The sequence below is a fragment of the Bufo gargarizans genome, chromosome 3, assembly GCF_014858855.1.
Source record: "Bufo gargarizans isolate SCDJY-AF-19 chromosome 3, ASM1485885v1, whole genome shotgun sequence".
Taxonomy (NCBI): Eukaryota; Metazoa; Chordata; class Amphibia; order Anura; family Bufonidae; genus Bufo; species Bufo gargarizans.
In genome coordinates, this window is record NC_058082.1 from 265873310 (window position 1) to 265890124 (window position 16815).

At 42.1% G+C, this 16815-nt stretch overlaps 1 protein-coding gene across 1 annotated transcript in view; it reads left to right on the forward strand.

The window, feature by feature from the left end:
• LOC122931527 (autism susceptibility gene 2 protein homolog) overlaps positions 1–16815 on the forward strand; it is a 749041-nt gene that overhangs the window by 362124 nt on the left and 370102 nt on the right. The window contains exon 2 of the mRNA XM_044285595.1: positions 8648–8875. Coding sequence (XP_044141530.1) covers positions 8648–8875 — 228 coding nt within the window. The remainder of the gene's footprint in view (positions 1–8647; positions 8876–16815) is intronic.

Below are 16815 nucleotides of genomic sequence, written 5' to 3' on the forward strand. Positions count from 1 at the left end.
GGATTTACCTACATGTTGCTGCCTTTTGCAGCCCTCTAGCTCTTTCCTGGGCTGTTTTACAGCCTTTTTAGTGCCGAAAAGTTCGGGTCCCCATTGACTTCAATGGGGTTCGGGTTCGGGACGAAGTTCGGATCGGGTTCGGATCCCGAACCCGAACATTTCCGGGATGTTCGGCCGAACTTCTCGAACCCGAACATCCAGGTGTTCGCTCAACTCTAATCTTAATACTTCTTTGTAATAGCGAGAGCTCTGTTTGTCATTTTTTATAATTCTGACTACCTACAGTCACTATTAGGTGGAGCTTGTGAGCATACCAAATACTGTGTTATCATTGAGTTTAATGTATGACAGTATGGAGTAAGCTCCTAAGCTTTCTCCAGTGGTGGCTGCCAGTGCCTGAATTGCATTTTTTATTTCTATGTACTCTTCTTCCCTTTAGGGGTCCCTTTTTAGAGATATCTGACATTGGTGGCATATCTTAGTGATACACCACCATTCAATGTGTGAGATAGTCCAACTTGTATAAGGTATATTCTTCAAGGGTTCAAACATCTCTCATTTTTAAGAGCAAAATAAAAACATACAGTAAGGATTGAGATAAAATATTTGTATTCTCTATCTGACAGTTCTTTTGTCTTCTGATGTTTATCTGCTCGGCGGTATCCTATTTTCTTGTAGACTACAAAACCAAAGCAATATTGACAGTGTTTCAGATGGTATTAGAGTAGATTTAATTCTGTGTAATTTTGTGATAAATCTTGTCTGCAATCCTCTTATTGTTCCCTTATCATGTCCTTATTGATTTTACTTTTGGAATGAGTACATGCTGTTAAATAAATGTAACCATTAGCTGTAGCCCTCTAGACAGCTCGATGCTTCACTCCAAGAGAACAAAACATTAAGTATCCTGCTGCATGTGAGCTTATTTAAAGCTTTGGAATGAAGACAAGATTACTATAGCACTATAGAGAATATTGGAATCAACCTAGAAGTCAACAATTACTTATATACGGCATGTACAGAATGCACAGAAACAAGCCATAGGGTAAATACTCAAAGCTTTAGTGTATGGCATGGGTTTGTCTAAAGAGGACCTGTCGCCACTTCTGACATGTCTGTTTTAGTAAATACTTATATTCGACAAGAAATGAGAATGCTGGAACTCCTATTATTCTTGCAAGAAGTTTATTACTAAAAGTATAACTAGGTGTTACCAGTAAAGATTGTTTCCCTGCGCTGTCTAACTCTATACAATCGGTGCTGCCAGGGTCAGACTGAGCAGTGACACACTCCCAACTGGTAATCCCCAGTTCTGCATTCATTTATTATCATATTTAAGAATTAATAGACTGCACACTATAGAGTTATAGGAAAAGATGTTCCAAAATGGGTAACAAAACAGTAGATGTGAGCAAAGTTTTAAAAAATTCAATTTGGACGCTTTATCAAATAAAAAAATAAAAAAAATTGCTTTGCTCCGAATTAATTTGTCACAAAATGCATTAAATCAGCTATATCCCAACCTGCAGGGAGAGTGTATCTTGGTGTACATCACAGTGCATTGCAGCAACATGCATAGCTAGTCCTTTCTGGTAGTGAAACAGTTGCTGTGACAGGCAGGTGGACACCCCAATAACAGTAGAACTAGACAGCTTATTCACCCCAATTTGAGAATCAAGGCCTAATAGAATTGCTTATCTGGTAAACAAGGTGGACACCCCAATGACAGTTAAATGACACAGCTTATTCTCCCCAATTTGAGAATCAAGGTCTAATGGAATTGCTTATCTATTAATCAAGCTGGACACTGTTCAGTAGCTTTGTCCCCTACTCAGGTATTGATGCAAAATGGGCTTCTATGGATGCCTTCCATTTAAAATTACAGTCCCTGCACTGTCCCTGCAGTCTCCCTATGCTGTCCATGTGTTCTCCCTACAGTGTGTAAAAACTCTCCCTACACTGTGACTGTTGACTCCCTATTCAATATTTCACAATTAAAGGCTTCTTGAGCACTGTCCCACTGTGCCTAGTCACATCTCTCCCTATGCTCAGATCACAGTAAAATGGTGGAGGCCACGCGGGATGAGGCTATTAAAGGGCTGTGAGATCACAGGGGATGGCCATCTGCTCATTAGCTGGCTGCCTAGCATTATGCGTCATATCGTGTGCCTGGGCTTCTTACTTTCAGTTTGTAACATGTGTAGCTGCCAGTTGAGAAAAAAAAAAAACGATCTGTTATAACAAAGTGCGAGGAAATTCCAATTTGTTGCGAATCAAATTTTTCCTAAACTTTGGATGCTTTGATGCATTCAACACTAAAAAAACAGGCATATCAGGAGAGGTGACAGGTCATCTTCAATGAGTAATGAGATTAATTGCCATGACCTTGGTGATATTCCAGGTGTGTTATTAAAACCAGAAAATACCAGATGAGTGAATATGTTTCTTGTTATGTGCTAAACCAATGGCAAACACAATGTATGCACTGGATCACTGGCATATGCAATAGTGTAAAGTTACTCTTACTGTTTATCTATTTTTTATTTGAAATGAATGTGGTTTGAGAATGATAAAGAATAGAATTGCCAGGGCTTCTCCTGCTTAGAAATGTCCACTTTTCTACTGATAAGAGAATTGCAAATTATAATAAGTTCTCCACTAAATATGATAATATCACCATTAGGGTAATTGGTATTTGATGTTGTAATGTGATGTTGTCAAGCAGATAGAGTCACGGTCCACGGACACCTCGTCTGGTCTACCTAGTCACAATATTTCATGACTTTGGATACCACAAAGCAATACACACCATCAAGCCTAAATATGAGTGTTTCACTTTTGAGCCCTCGTGTTTTTGACTTTGTTTTAATGGTGTCAAGCAGATAGAGTCATGGACACTGTGTTTGCTCTATTTAACCCAAGGAGCCACAATGTTTCATGACTTTGGATACCACAAAACAATACACACCATCAAGCCTAAATATGAGTGTTTCACTTTTGACCACTTCTACTTTTTGACTCTGCTGTGATGGTGTCAAGCAGATGGGGTAATGGACATTGTGTCTGCTCTATTTAACCAAAGGAGCCACAATGTTGCATGACTTTGGATACCAAGAAGCAATACACACCAATACACACAGCCTAAATATGAGTGTTTCACTTTTTATGATGATTTTCTGCACTTGCTGTAATAAATGGTAATTAGTTATTTTTCTCAAGCATGCACTGTGCTTTTCTTTCATATTTGCAATTATAATGGGCAAGTATTAGTCTTGGGCTTACTATAGATTAATAAAAAGGAACATATTGTTAAATATTCATATGAAGAGCAATACAGAACAGAATATTTTTCCCTTTGTGTGAATCAGTTTGAAAACTGTTTCCCTGTCAAAGCACGCTCCAAATTACTTGTTACCGCCAGCCCCACTGATCTGATCTGACAACCCCTTTCAATTCTTGTTTCTCAAGCCTCTTGGTTTAGTTCCCAAATCTGCTTTCTGCCCGCAACTAGAGTGTCTAATGCATTCAGCCATTTATGCTCCGAGCATTTTAGCTGTTTGATTTTCAAGGGAAGGTCTATGCAGTATATCAGCATGTTATTGTTTAGTGTACAATACTATCTGGAATGTCAGCCTAAAGAGGTTTTGACATTGAAGGGCCCTAGAGAGTAAAATGTGTGGAAAACCGTTTTAGCAATTCTTCGCTTTTAAACATTTAAGGCTACTTTCACACTCACGTTTGGTGCGGAAATTACATAGATCTGCACAGACGGATTCGTTCAGATAATACAAATGTCTGCATCCGTTCAGAACGGATCAGTTTGTATTATCTGTAACATAGCCAAGACGGATCCGTCTTGAACACCATTGAAAGTCAAGGGAGGACAGATCTGTTTTCTATTGTGTCATAGAAAACTGATCCGTCCCCATTGACTTGCATTGTGTGTCAGAACAGATCCGTTTGGCTCAGTATCATCAGACGGACACCAAAACACTGCAGGCAGCATTTTGGTGTCCGCCTTCAAAGCGGAATGGAGACGAAATGGAAGCAAACTGAGGCATTCTGGGTGGATCCTATTCCATTCATAATGCATTTTGGAACGCTTGTGAGAGTCCTGAACGGATCTCACAAACGGAAAGCCAAAACGCCAATGTGAAAGTAGCCTAACAGCTAAGGTCCTCATGTCATTCTTCTTTTTAACATTTTAAGAATGAAGACAGACAAGAATGAAACATTAGACCTTACAGAAAGACAAGCACAAGCACATTCTAACCACCATAGTTCCGGGGCAGAAAGTGTTTTATTGTCTGTCACCATTACCTATCTTTTGGCTTGCTTTTTGATGAGTTACATTTTTATAGGTAATAGACTAGTTCCCGTAATGTCCCCATGACAACACCTCCAGTCATGTGTATGGAACGTGTAACCTCTCCTAACAGGCTTCTTTCAGCAGCGACCTGCATCACCCTTGTAATAACTCAGTTGCATCCATTCCAATGACGTGCCATTCCTTTATTATCCCTTCTATATTGTGAAAGAATCGTTAGCAATTTGCAATGAAGGTCAAGCTGAGTGTTACCATTTGGTGGGGTGTCCTTATACAGTCTGCCATTATCCAGCCAGTGCTGCCAGTATCAGACTGTGCAGGCGGGACACATCCCCAACTGGTAACACCCATTTGGAGCTTCATTGTAAACTACTAGAAATTCATTCATACCTTCTAGCTGGAATACTAAAGGAATGGCACAACATGGAGTAATAATAATAATATAACTAGTTAATAAAACAGACATGTGACAGGTCCACTTTAAGGCCCTTTCACACGGGCGAGATTTCCGCGCGGGTGCAATGCGTGAGGTGAACGCATTGCACCCGCACTGAATCCTGACCCATTCATTTCTATGGGGCTGTGCACACGAGCGGTGATTTTCCTGCATCACTTGTGCGTTGCATGAAAATCGCAGCATGCTCCTCTTTGTGCATTTTTCACGTAACGCAGGCCCCATAGAAATGAATGGGGTTGCGTGAAAATTGCAAGCATCCGCAAGCAAGTGCGGATGCGGTGCGATTTTCACACACGGTTGCTAGGTGATGATCGGGATGGGGACCAGATTATTATTATTTTCCCTTATAACATGGTTATAAGGGAAAATAATAGAATTATGAATACAGAATGCATAGTACAATAGCGCTGGAGGGGTTAAAGAAAAATAAAAAAATAATTGAACTTACCTTTATCCACTTGTTCGCGCAGCCGGCATCTCTTCTGTCTTCTTTTGTGAGGAATAGGACCTTTGATGACGTCACTACGTTCATCACATGATCGGACCATGGTGATGAGCGTAGTGACGTCATCAAAGGTCCTATTCCTCACAAAAGAAGACAGAAGAGATGCCGGCTGCGCAAACAAATGGATTAAGGTGAGTTCAATTATTTTTTATATTTTTTTAACCCCTCCAGCCCTATTGTACTATGCATTCTGTTTTCAGAATGCTATTATTTTCCCTTATAACCATGGACTAGACTAAACAAATTAATGAGCCGTTGGGGTATAAGGTACCTAGTGATTATGTAAAGCGAAATTTGGAATAATGGTCACCTTTAATAATTAACTTTTAATGATATTTATATTAAAATAATTGCCCTAAGATAAGGTGCAGAGAAACGAAAGAGCAGGGTGGATCTCTACCCTGCTCTTTCGTTTCTCTGCACCTTATCTTAGGGCAATTATTTGAATATAAATATCATTAAAAGTTAATTATTAAAGGTGACCATTATTCCAAATTTTGCTTCCCTTATAACCATGTTATAAGGGAAAATAATACAATCTACACAACACCTTGAACCCAAACCTGAACTTCTGTGAAGAAGTTCGGGTCTGGGTACCACAGTCAGTTTTTTATCACGCGCGTTCAAAACGCATTGCACCCGCGCAATAAAAACTAAACAACGGAACGCAATCACAGTCAAAACTGACTGCAATTGCGTACCTACTTGTGCGGGTTTGTACCGGGACGCATCCGGACCTAATCCGGACACGCTCGTCTGCAGGGGGCCTAAGTCTCGTCGTAAGAAAGGTGTGTGGGTGAGATGCATAGTTTGAAACTCCTGGGCCCTAAGGAAAATGTATATCAGGGTCTCTTACTGTCATGTCTCAATTATTATACTGTATGTGAGGCACCAGGGCTCTGATGTGGCTGCTGTTTCAGAAAATCCTATAGCTATATTCTGGATGTTGCAGAAAGAACATAACCTCTAGGTGTAATGGCAACACCCCCGTTGCTCCTAGAGGCTCATTTGCATATATTAAAACCTCGTTTTTTTCTCAGCAATGCAGAGAAAATCTGGGACCAACACAGATGCCTTCAGCTGCCAAGTGCATGTGTTTCATAGGTAGAAATCTGCTGACAGGTGCCATTTAACACTTTCTTGAGGAAAATGTAAAGTTCCACAATAGTTTTTTTATATTTATTTTGGGGGGGATTTTTTAATTTACATCTTTTACAGAGCAGCATAAATAACTTGTTACCTTTATTCTGTGGGTCGATATGATTAGGACTATACCAAATATGCACTGGCCTTATCCAACAAAGGCACCTTTCATTGAAATAATTGTTGTACTGTCATCAGATCCCAGGAGCCATAACTTTTTTTTCCCTATTAATATGGAGGTATAGGACCTTGTTTTCTGTTGGGCAAGTCATATTTTTAATAAAACATTTTAGGGTACATTTAAATTACTTAGGTAATGCGTTCTTTGGAGATGGGTTGGTGAAAGGAACAAATCTATTTTTCTTCTGTGTTTTCTCTTACATCATTCATGTGAGTGAACCAAAGCATTATTACCTGACCATTACAGTGCCCCCATCTAGATAACATGGTTGCAGCTTAGGGCTCTTTCACATCTGCGTTATAGTCTTCCGGCATAGAGTTCCGTCGTCGGGGCTCTATGCCGGAAGAATACTGATCAGGATTTTCTTAATGCATTCTGAATGGACAGTCCGTCCTTCAGGATGCATCAGGATGTCTTCAGTTCCGGAACGGAACGTTTTTTGGCCGCAGCAAATAGCGCAGCATGCTGCGCTTTTTGCTCCGGCCAAAAATCCAGAACACTTGCCGCAAGCCTGGATCCGGAATGAATGCCCATTGAAAGGCATTGATCCGGATCCGGCCTTAAGCTAAACGTCGGATGCGACGTTTAGCTTTTTCTCAATGGTTACCATGGCTGCCGGGACGCTAAAGTCCTGGCAGCCATGGTAAAGTGTAGCGGGGAGCGGGGGAGCTGCATACTTACCATCCGTGCGGCTCCCAGGGCGCTCCAGAGTGATGTCAGGGCGCCCCAAGCGCATGGATGACGTGATCGCATGGATCACATGATCCATGCGCATGGGGTGCTCTGACGTCATTCTGGAGCGCCCCGGGAGCCGCACGGATGGTCAGTATGCTGCTCCCCCGCTCCCCGCTCCTACTATGGCACCCAGGACTTTAATAGCGTCCTGGCTGCCATAGTAACACTGAAAGCATTTTGAAGACGGATCCGTCTTCAAATGCTTTCAGTACACTTGCGTTTTTCCGGATCCGGCGTGTAATTCCAGCAAGTGGAGTACACGCTGGATCCGGACAACGCAAGTGTGAAAGAGGCCTAACTGTGGCATTTGAGGTATAAATTCAGTCGAGCCATTGTCAGTACTGTTGTAGATTACAGGAGCCTTCACAGGGCTCAGTAGCGCCACACAATGCTGGCACAGTGAAACCTCAGCTGCTGTTTATAACTGGTGCTAAAGAGATAACAGGGCACCCCAAGTCGTTAACATTGATATGGATTTCCATTTTGATCCACACAATGTCCATATGACAAGAACAAGAAGTGTTGTCATGGTATCATTAGCTGGCCATGACGTTTAGTAATCCTGTAGAAGGCATCAACTCAGACAGGCTGGCTAGACCTGCCCCAGGTTTATCTCAGTGCTCATGCTGGGTGATATATTTGGAGCACATCTAGTCACGTTTTGTCTAACTCTATATCAACTATTGGTTCAAAATATGACATCTTAGGGTGGCCATGCTGCTTTCCTGAAAAGTGACACCCCTGTAACATTTAGTCACAGCTCCTTGGGGAGCTAGGCACAGTGGATATTTCTTAAACCCATTTTTGGTGCGATTGAAGACAAGGTCTAGGTGGACACACATTAGTAAATGTAGACCAATGGATTTTATTTGAATCTTTAGCTTGTACTAAAAATGTTACTCTATACCAGGAACGCTCAACCTGCGGCCCTCCAGCTGTTGCAAAACTACAACACCCATCATTCCCGGACAGCCTACAGAAGGACATGGTGGGAGAAGTAGTTATACAACAGCTGGAGGGCCACAGGTTGATCATCCCTGCTCTATACCATGAATGCATGATACAAAAATTATACTTGAAGGTGACTAGTAAATGTTTTACCCTTTGCAATGTTGGAGGGTTGTTTCACAGTTTCTATTATGACCTAGAAATGCTCCCAAGAGATGTATTTGGCCGCATTAAAGTAAAGCAGTGATCTGATTGGTAGCCATGGCCAAAAGCTGCATTTTTATGGCTGTAACAGTTAGTTTTACACGTTTCAGAACACTTCTCACCTTGCTATATTTGTTCTTTCTGCAGAAGGATGGAAGCTTGATGCCAGAAGAACGTGAAGCCAAGCAGCAGACTCCTCTCAGTAAAAAGAAGCGGGGCATTTTGAGCAATGGACTGTCTTTTAAACCACAAAAGAACAATAAACCACAAAAGAATAATAAATACAGCCACCACTATGGCTCGGATAGGGAAAATGATCGCAACCTCTGCCAACAACAGTTCGGAAAGAAAAGGTTTCAGAAGAGACAGAAAAAGGTAGGTTGTGCTTTGATTTAAAATACTCCATGGCTGTAATTTCAAAGGAAGAAGGTCTCTTATTTGTGGCTTCTATATCTGAACTACATGTCTCTAACAACACCCTATGACCTGATATATTCACCTGAGGCAACACAGGGCCTTTCATGATTAGCAGCTTTATTAGCCTCTTACTCAGACAGAGATGTCTATAAAAAAGTGGTCCATCGTTATGTAGTTCCCCTTGAAATACAGTTGTATAATGTCTATCAATTTAGGAGGTATTACGGACTGGTTAGTGAGGTCCCTGCATGAATGGCACTATTAACTGTAAGACACTTGAGTAAGGCTCGGCTCGTCAGGGGCTCATTTTCTAAATCATTTTATTGGCTTAAAGTGCCTAAAGGCTACTGAAGTGTGAAATACTACTCATCTGCCATAATTATTTCACTGTTAGCTTTTGTATTATGCACTTTATCATATGTTGAAGTTAACTGCTCTGGTTATTCCTGGAGGCTAATGGTACAGCATAGCATTTCGGGGCATGGTCTTTATTTATTCTGAACCAGGACAGGAGAAAACACCAGAATTTTGCTTTTCAGATGGATTTACTTGTACAGAACGAGTTGGCAGGATGCTTTTGCTTAATCGTATTTCTGTATTACAGTATGCTCTATAAGCTAATGATATGGTATATACCCAATGGCATTCATTACAGCACTGGGTAGATCCCATTGACTAATAATAGGAAGCCTTGATGTTCCAGCTTGGTGTGCATTGTTTGGATGGAAAGATTAGGGCTGCAGATGGAGGAGCATCTGACAGTAGTGAGAACCCTGTAATGTGAAGGACAATATTAATGTCCCATAGGTGTAGGTGTATGGACTAAAGAACCTTATTTCAAAAATAATTCAAAATAGTCTTGTGGTCTATGGGTAGTCTTTGTATTACTGTGAAATGATAGCATTTAATGTATGTACCTTTATGGGTCCATTCACACGTCTGTTGAATGGGTCCGCATCTGTTCAGCAAATTGTGTAACGGGTGCGGACCCATTCATTCTCTATAGGGCAGGAATGAATGCAGACAGCACACAGTGTGCTGTCCGCATCCGCATTTCTGGACCGCGCCCCCGATCTTCCAGTCCACTGGTCCGGAAAAAAAAGAACATATCCTATTCTTGTCTGCAATTGAGGACAATAATAGGCTGTTCTATGGGGGTGCTGGCTGGCTGTATTGCAGATCCGCAGTTTGAGGATCAGCAATACACTACAGACATGTGAATGGACCCTAATCAAGTATATCTCGACAGAGGAGAAACGTCTGGTACACAATGCAAAATCTGTAACAGAATCCCCTCTACTTAGCATGTGCCATTTGAAAAAATGGTGTTTACTTATATAACAGAGGGGCTTTTGGGCACCTTGAGGCACCAGCAACATCCCCAATCATTGGAGTGTTGGATGGGAGACCGAGAGAGCGGGTAATAGGATTGTGTGGTAGCAGCTTTCTCCCTTCTCCCCGTCGAATACACATATATAGGGGAGACGAGAAGGAGTTGAGAGAGATAGCTGTCGGCCCACAGCTATTGAGTGTGTGTCAAAACTTCTGTAAAGGGAAACTGGCTTAGTTTCCCATAGCAACCAATCAGATTTTACCTTTTTCAGAGCGCCTTTGGAAATTAATAAAAGGTGGAATCTAATTGGTTGCTAAAGGTAACTAAGCCAGTTTTCCTTAACACCAGTTTTGACAAATCTTCCCATTTGTCTTAAACATAAAATAGCAATTCCAGAACATCTTAGATCTGCTGTGGGATCCTGTTATTCCATGACCAAAGAAACCAACCAATAACCCCAAAGGGAATGAAGAAAACACTCATATAAAATATATGCAGGTTTATTAATACATGAAATATACACAAAATGACATAAGGCACAAGGTCATGGGATGATGGGACACCCCGTGTATCAGGGCAACAATCCCCACCCTCTGTTATTCCACCTGAATATATATGAACATATCATTATTACCATTCCTCTTGTCAATAGGGTGCATCCCTACACAGTCTGGCATTGCCAGTACATTATCAGGGTAAGAACAGGCTCCCCAAGTGATAACACCTAGTTGTCAATGTATTAATTTCTAAGATGTATTACAGACAAAAGGATGGGACCTAGGATGAATAGATAGATAGATAGATAGATAGATAGTAGATAGATTATAGCTAGGAGATAGATAATAGCTAGGAGATAGATAGATAGATACAGTGGATGGATAGATGGATAGATAGATAGATAGATAGATAGATAGATAGATAGATAGATAGATAATAGATAGATTATAGATAGATAATAGATAGATTATAGATAGGAGATAGATAGATAGATAGATAGATAGATACAGTGGGTGGATAAATAGATAGATAGATAGATAGATAGATAGATAGATAGATAATACAGTGGATGGATAGAGAGAGATAGATAGATAATACAGTGGATGGATAAATAGATAGATAGATAATATACTTTAGTTTGCACACTGTATATGTAGTAACATAACTCCCTCATCGAGAGTCATGAGTTTTTATGAAAACCTCTTAAGACATTAATATCAAAGTGTATTTTGGAAGTTTGAAACCTTTGAAAATCTTGTCTATTATTAGACTTTGGAGCTTACGGTTTGAAGCATATTACTTCATCTCTCCTAGCGGTAAAGCACAAGCTGTTTTGTGAGCCCGTCAAGTTTGTTTTAAGATCCAGCCAGAATCTGAAAGTCATTTCTTAAGGCACTGCTTTAATTGCATAACTCAATATATAAAACTAAATGATATACTATTTAGATAAAACATGCTCCTTCATCGTTTTATGCAAATCTTTCTGGCATTTGAACAGGTAGTATAATGTATTCATCCGCTTAACCCAAAGCTCTGCCACCTCTTAGATCCGCGAGCTCTCATCAGTACGCTAATTAAAGCTTATACTTTAGTAGCAGTATGAACATTTCCCAACCCTTCATTTTCATTTCAACTGTTAACAAATATATTTATTAAATGTCTGAAAATTGTAGAACAGCCAATAATTAAGCGCTACATTGTACGCCGGCATTTGGAAGTTATTAAAAGAAATGCTTTAAAGTAAATGAGCTATATGTCCTAATTCACTGTTAAACGCAATTAGTGGAATTCACTTTTGCATGAAAGTAATAGGAGATGGAAAAATGCTCTGCGTTCAGTGGATTAAGTCTCATATGGACTAGAACTCGGAAGAACTCACTTCAATGCACTTCATCACTGATACAATGAAATAGCTAGCAGTTTAACCACTTCAGCCCTGCTAGGTGAAACCCCCTTCATGACCAGAGCACTTTTTACACTTCGGCACTACACTCCTTTCACCGTTTATCGCTCGGTCATGCAACTTACCACCCAAATGAATTTTACCTCCTTTTCTTCTCACTAATGGAGCTTTCATTTGGTGGTATTTTATTGCTGCTGACATTTTTACTTTTTTTGTTATTAATCAAAATGTAACGATTTTTTTGCAAAAAAATGACATTTTTCACTTTCAGCTGTAAAATTTTGCAAAAAAAACGACATCCATATATAGATTTTTCGCCAAATAAATTGTTCTACATGTCTTTGATAAAAAAAAAAATGTTTGGGCAAAAAAAAATGGTTTGGGTAAAAGTTATAGCATTTACAATCTATGGTACAAAAATGTGAATTTCCGCTTTTTGAAACAGCTCTGACTTTCTGAGCACCTGTCATGATTCCTGAGGTTCTACAATGCCCAAACAGTAGAAAACCCCCACAAATGACCCTGTTTCGGAAAGTAGACACCCTAAGGTATTCGCTGATGGGCATAGTGAGTTCATAGAACTTTTTATTTTTTGTCACAAGTTAGCGGAAAATGATGATGATTTTTTATTTTTTTTTCTTACAAAGTCTCATATTCCACTAACTTGCGACAAAAAATAAAAAATTCTAGGAACTCGCCATGCCCCAAAGGGACCCACAATCCAAAGTGCACCTTTTGGATTTCACCGGTCATTTTTTACACATTTTGATTGCAAAGTTCTTCTCACACATTTGGGCCCCTAAATTGCCAGGGCAGTATAACTACGCCACAAGTGACCCCATTTTGGAAAGAAGACACCCCAAGGTATTCCGTGAGGGGCATGGCGAGTTCCTAGAATCTTTTATTTTTTGTCGCAAGTTAGTGGAATATGAGACTTTGTAAGGAAAAAAGAAAAAAAAAGAAAAATCATCATTTTCCGCTAACTTGTGACAAAAAATAAAAAATTCTAGGAACTCGCCATGCCCCTCACGGAATACCTTGGGGGGTCTTCTTTCCAAAATGGGGTCACTTGTGGCGTAGTTATACTGCCCTGGCAATTTAGGGGCCCAAATGTGTAAGAAGTACCTTGCAATCAAAATCTGTAAAAAATGGCCTGTGAAATCCAAAAGGTGCACTTTGGAATATGTGCCCCTTTGCCCACCTTGGCAGCAAAAAAGTGTGACACATCTGGTATCGCCGAACTCAGGAGAAGTTGGGGAATGTGTTTTGGGGTGTCATTTTACATATACCCATGCTGGATGAGAGAAATATCTTGGCAAAAGACAACTTTTCCCATTTCTTTATACAAAGTTGGCATTTGACCAAGATATTTTTCTCACCCAGCATGGGTATATGTAAAATGACACCCCAAAACACATTCCCCAACTTCTCCTGAGTACGGCGATACCAGATGTGTGACACTTTTTTGCAGCCTAGATGCGCAAAGGGGCCCAAATTCCTTTTAGGAGGGCATTTTTAGACATTTGGATCCCAGACTTCTTCTCACACTTTCGGGCCCCTAAAAAGCCAGGGCAGTATAAATACCCCACATGTGACCCCACTTTGGAAAGAAGACACCCCAAGGTATTCAATGAGGGGCCTGGCGAGTTCCTAGAATTTTTTTATTTTTTGCATAAGTTAGCGGAAATTGATTTTTTGGGTTTTTTTTCTCACAAAGTCTCACTTTCCGCTAACTTAGGACAAAAATTTCAATCTTTCATGGACTCAATATGCCCCTCAGCGAATACCTTGGGGTGTCTTCTTTCCGAAATGGCGTCACATGTGGGGTATTTATACTGCCCTGGCTTTTTAGGGGCACTTAAGCGTGAGAAGAAGTCTGGAATATAAATGTCTAAAAATGTTTACGCATTTGGATTCCGTGAGGGGTATGGCGAGTTCATGTGAGATTTTATTTTTTGACACAAGTTAGTAGAATATGAGACTTAGTAAGAAAAAACAAAAACAAAAACAAACAAAAAATTTCCGCTAACTTGTGCCAAAAAAAATGTCTGAATGGAGCCTTACAGGGGGGGGGTGATCAATGACAGGGGGGTGATCAATGACAGGGGGGTAATCACCCATATAGACTCCCGGATCACCCCCCTGTCATTGATCACCCCCCTGGTAAGGCTCCATTCAGACATCCGTATAATTTTTACGGATCCATGGATCGGATCCGCAAAACACATGCGGACGTCTGAATGGAGCCTTACAGGGGGTTTATCAATGACAGGGGGTGATCAGGGTGATCACCCCCCTGTCACTGATCACCCCCCCTGTAAGGCTCCATTCAGACATCCGCATGATTTTTTACGGATCCATGGATACATGGATCGGATCCACAAAACACATGCGGACGTCTGAATGGAGCCTTACAGGGGGGTTATCAATGACAGGGGGTGATCAGGGTGATCACCCCCCTGTCACTGATCACCCCCCCTGTAAGGCTCCATTCAGACATCCGCATGATTTTTTACGGATCCATGGATACATGGATCGGATCCACAAAACACATGCGAACGTCTGAATGGAGCCTTACAGGGGGGTTATCAATGACAGGGGGTGATCAGGGTGATCACCCCCCTGTCACTGATCACCCCCCCTGTAAGGCTCCATTCAGACATCCGCATGATTTTTTACGGATCCATGGATACATGGATCGGATCCACAAAACACATGCGGACGTCTGAATGGAGCCTTAAAGGGGGGTTATCAATGACAGGGGGTAATCAGGGTGATCACCCCCCTGTCACTGATCACCCCCCCTGTAAGGCTCCATTCAGACATCCGCATGATTTTTTACGGATACATGGATACATGGATCGGATCCACAAAACACATGCGGACGTCTGAATGGAGCCTTACAGGGGGGTTATCAATGACAGGGGGTGATCAGGGTGATCAGGGTGATCACCCCACTGTCACTGATCACCCCCCTGTAAGGCTCCATTCAGACATCCGCATGATTTTTTACGGATCCATGGATACATGGATCGGATCCACAAAACACATGCGGACGTCTGAATGGAGCCTTACAGGAGGGTTATCAATGACAGGGGGTGATCAGGGTGATCACCCCCCTGTCACTGATCACCCCCCCTGTAAGGCTCCATTCAGACGTCCGCATGATTTTTACGGATCCATGGATACATGGATCGGATCCACAAAACACATGCGGACGTCTGAATGGAGCCTTACAGGGGGGTGATCAATGACAGGGGGGTGATCAGGGAGTGTATATGGGTGATCACCCGCCTGTCATTGATCACCCCCTGTAAGGCTCCATTCAGACGTCCGCATGTGTTTTGCGGATCCGATCCATGTATCCATGGATCCGTAAAAATCATGCGGACGTCTGAATGGAGCCTTACAGGGGGGTGATCAATGACAGGGGGGTGATCAATGACAGGGGGTGATCAGGGAGTGTATATGGGTGATCACCCGCCTGTCATTGATCACCCCCCTGTAAGGCTCCATTCAGACGTCCGCATGATTTTTACGGATCCATGGATACATGGATCGGATCCACAAAACACATGCGGACGTCTGAATGGAGCCTTACAGGGGGGTGATCAGTGACAGGGGGGTGATCAGGGAGTGTATATGGGTGATCACCCGCCTGTCATTGATCACCCCCTGTAAGGCTCCATTCAGACGTCCGCATGTGTTTTGCGGATCCGATCCATGTATCCATGGATCCGTAAAAATCATGCGGACGTCTGAATGGAGCCTTACAGGGGGGTGATCAATGACAGGGGGGTGATCAATGACAGGGGGTGATCAGGGAGTGTATATGGGTGATCACCCGCCTGTCATTGATCACCCCCCTGTAAGGCTCCATTCAGACATCCGCATGATTTTTTACGGATACATGGATACATGGATCGGATCCACAAAACACATGCGGACGTCTGAATGGAGCCTTACAGGGGGGTGATCAATGACAGGGGGTGATCAGGGAGTGTATATGGGTGATCACCCGCCTGTCATTGATCACCCCCTGTAAGGCTCCATTCAGACGTCCGCATGTGTTTTGCGGATCCGATCCATGTATCCATGGATCCGTAAAAATCGTGCGGACGTCTGAATGGAGCCTTACAGGGGGGTGATCAATGATAGGGGGGTGATCAATGACAAGGGGTGATCAGGGAGTGTATATGGGTGATCACCCGCCTGTCATTGATCACCCCCCTGTAAGGCTCCATTCAGACGTCCGCATGATTTTTACGGATCCATGGATCCATGGATCGGATCCACAAAACACATGCGGACGTCTGAATGGAGCCTTACAGGGGGGTGATCAATGACAGGGGGGTGATCAGGGAGTGTATATGGGTGATCACCCGCCTGTCATTGATCACCCCCTGTAAGGCTCCATTCAGACGTCCGCATGTGTTTTGCGGATCCGATCCATGTATCCATGGATCCGTAAAAATCATGCGGACGTCTGAATGGAGCCTTACAGGGGGGTGATCAATGACAGGGGGGTGATCAATGACAGGGGGTGATCAGGGAGTGTATATGGGTGATCACCCGCCTGTCATTGATCACCCCCCTGTAAGGCTCCATTCAGACGTCCGTATGCTTTTTGCGGATCCGATCCATGTATCCGTGGATCCGTAAAAA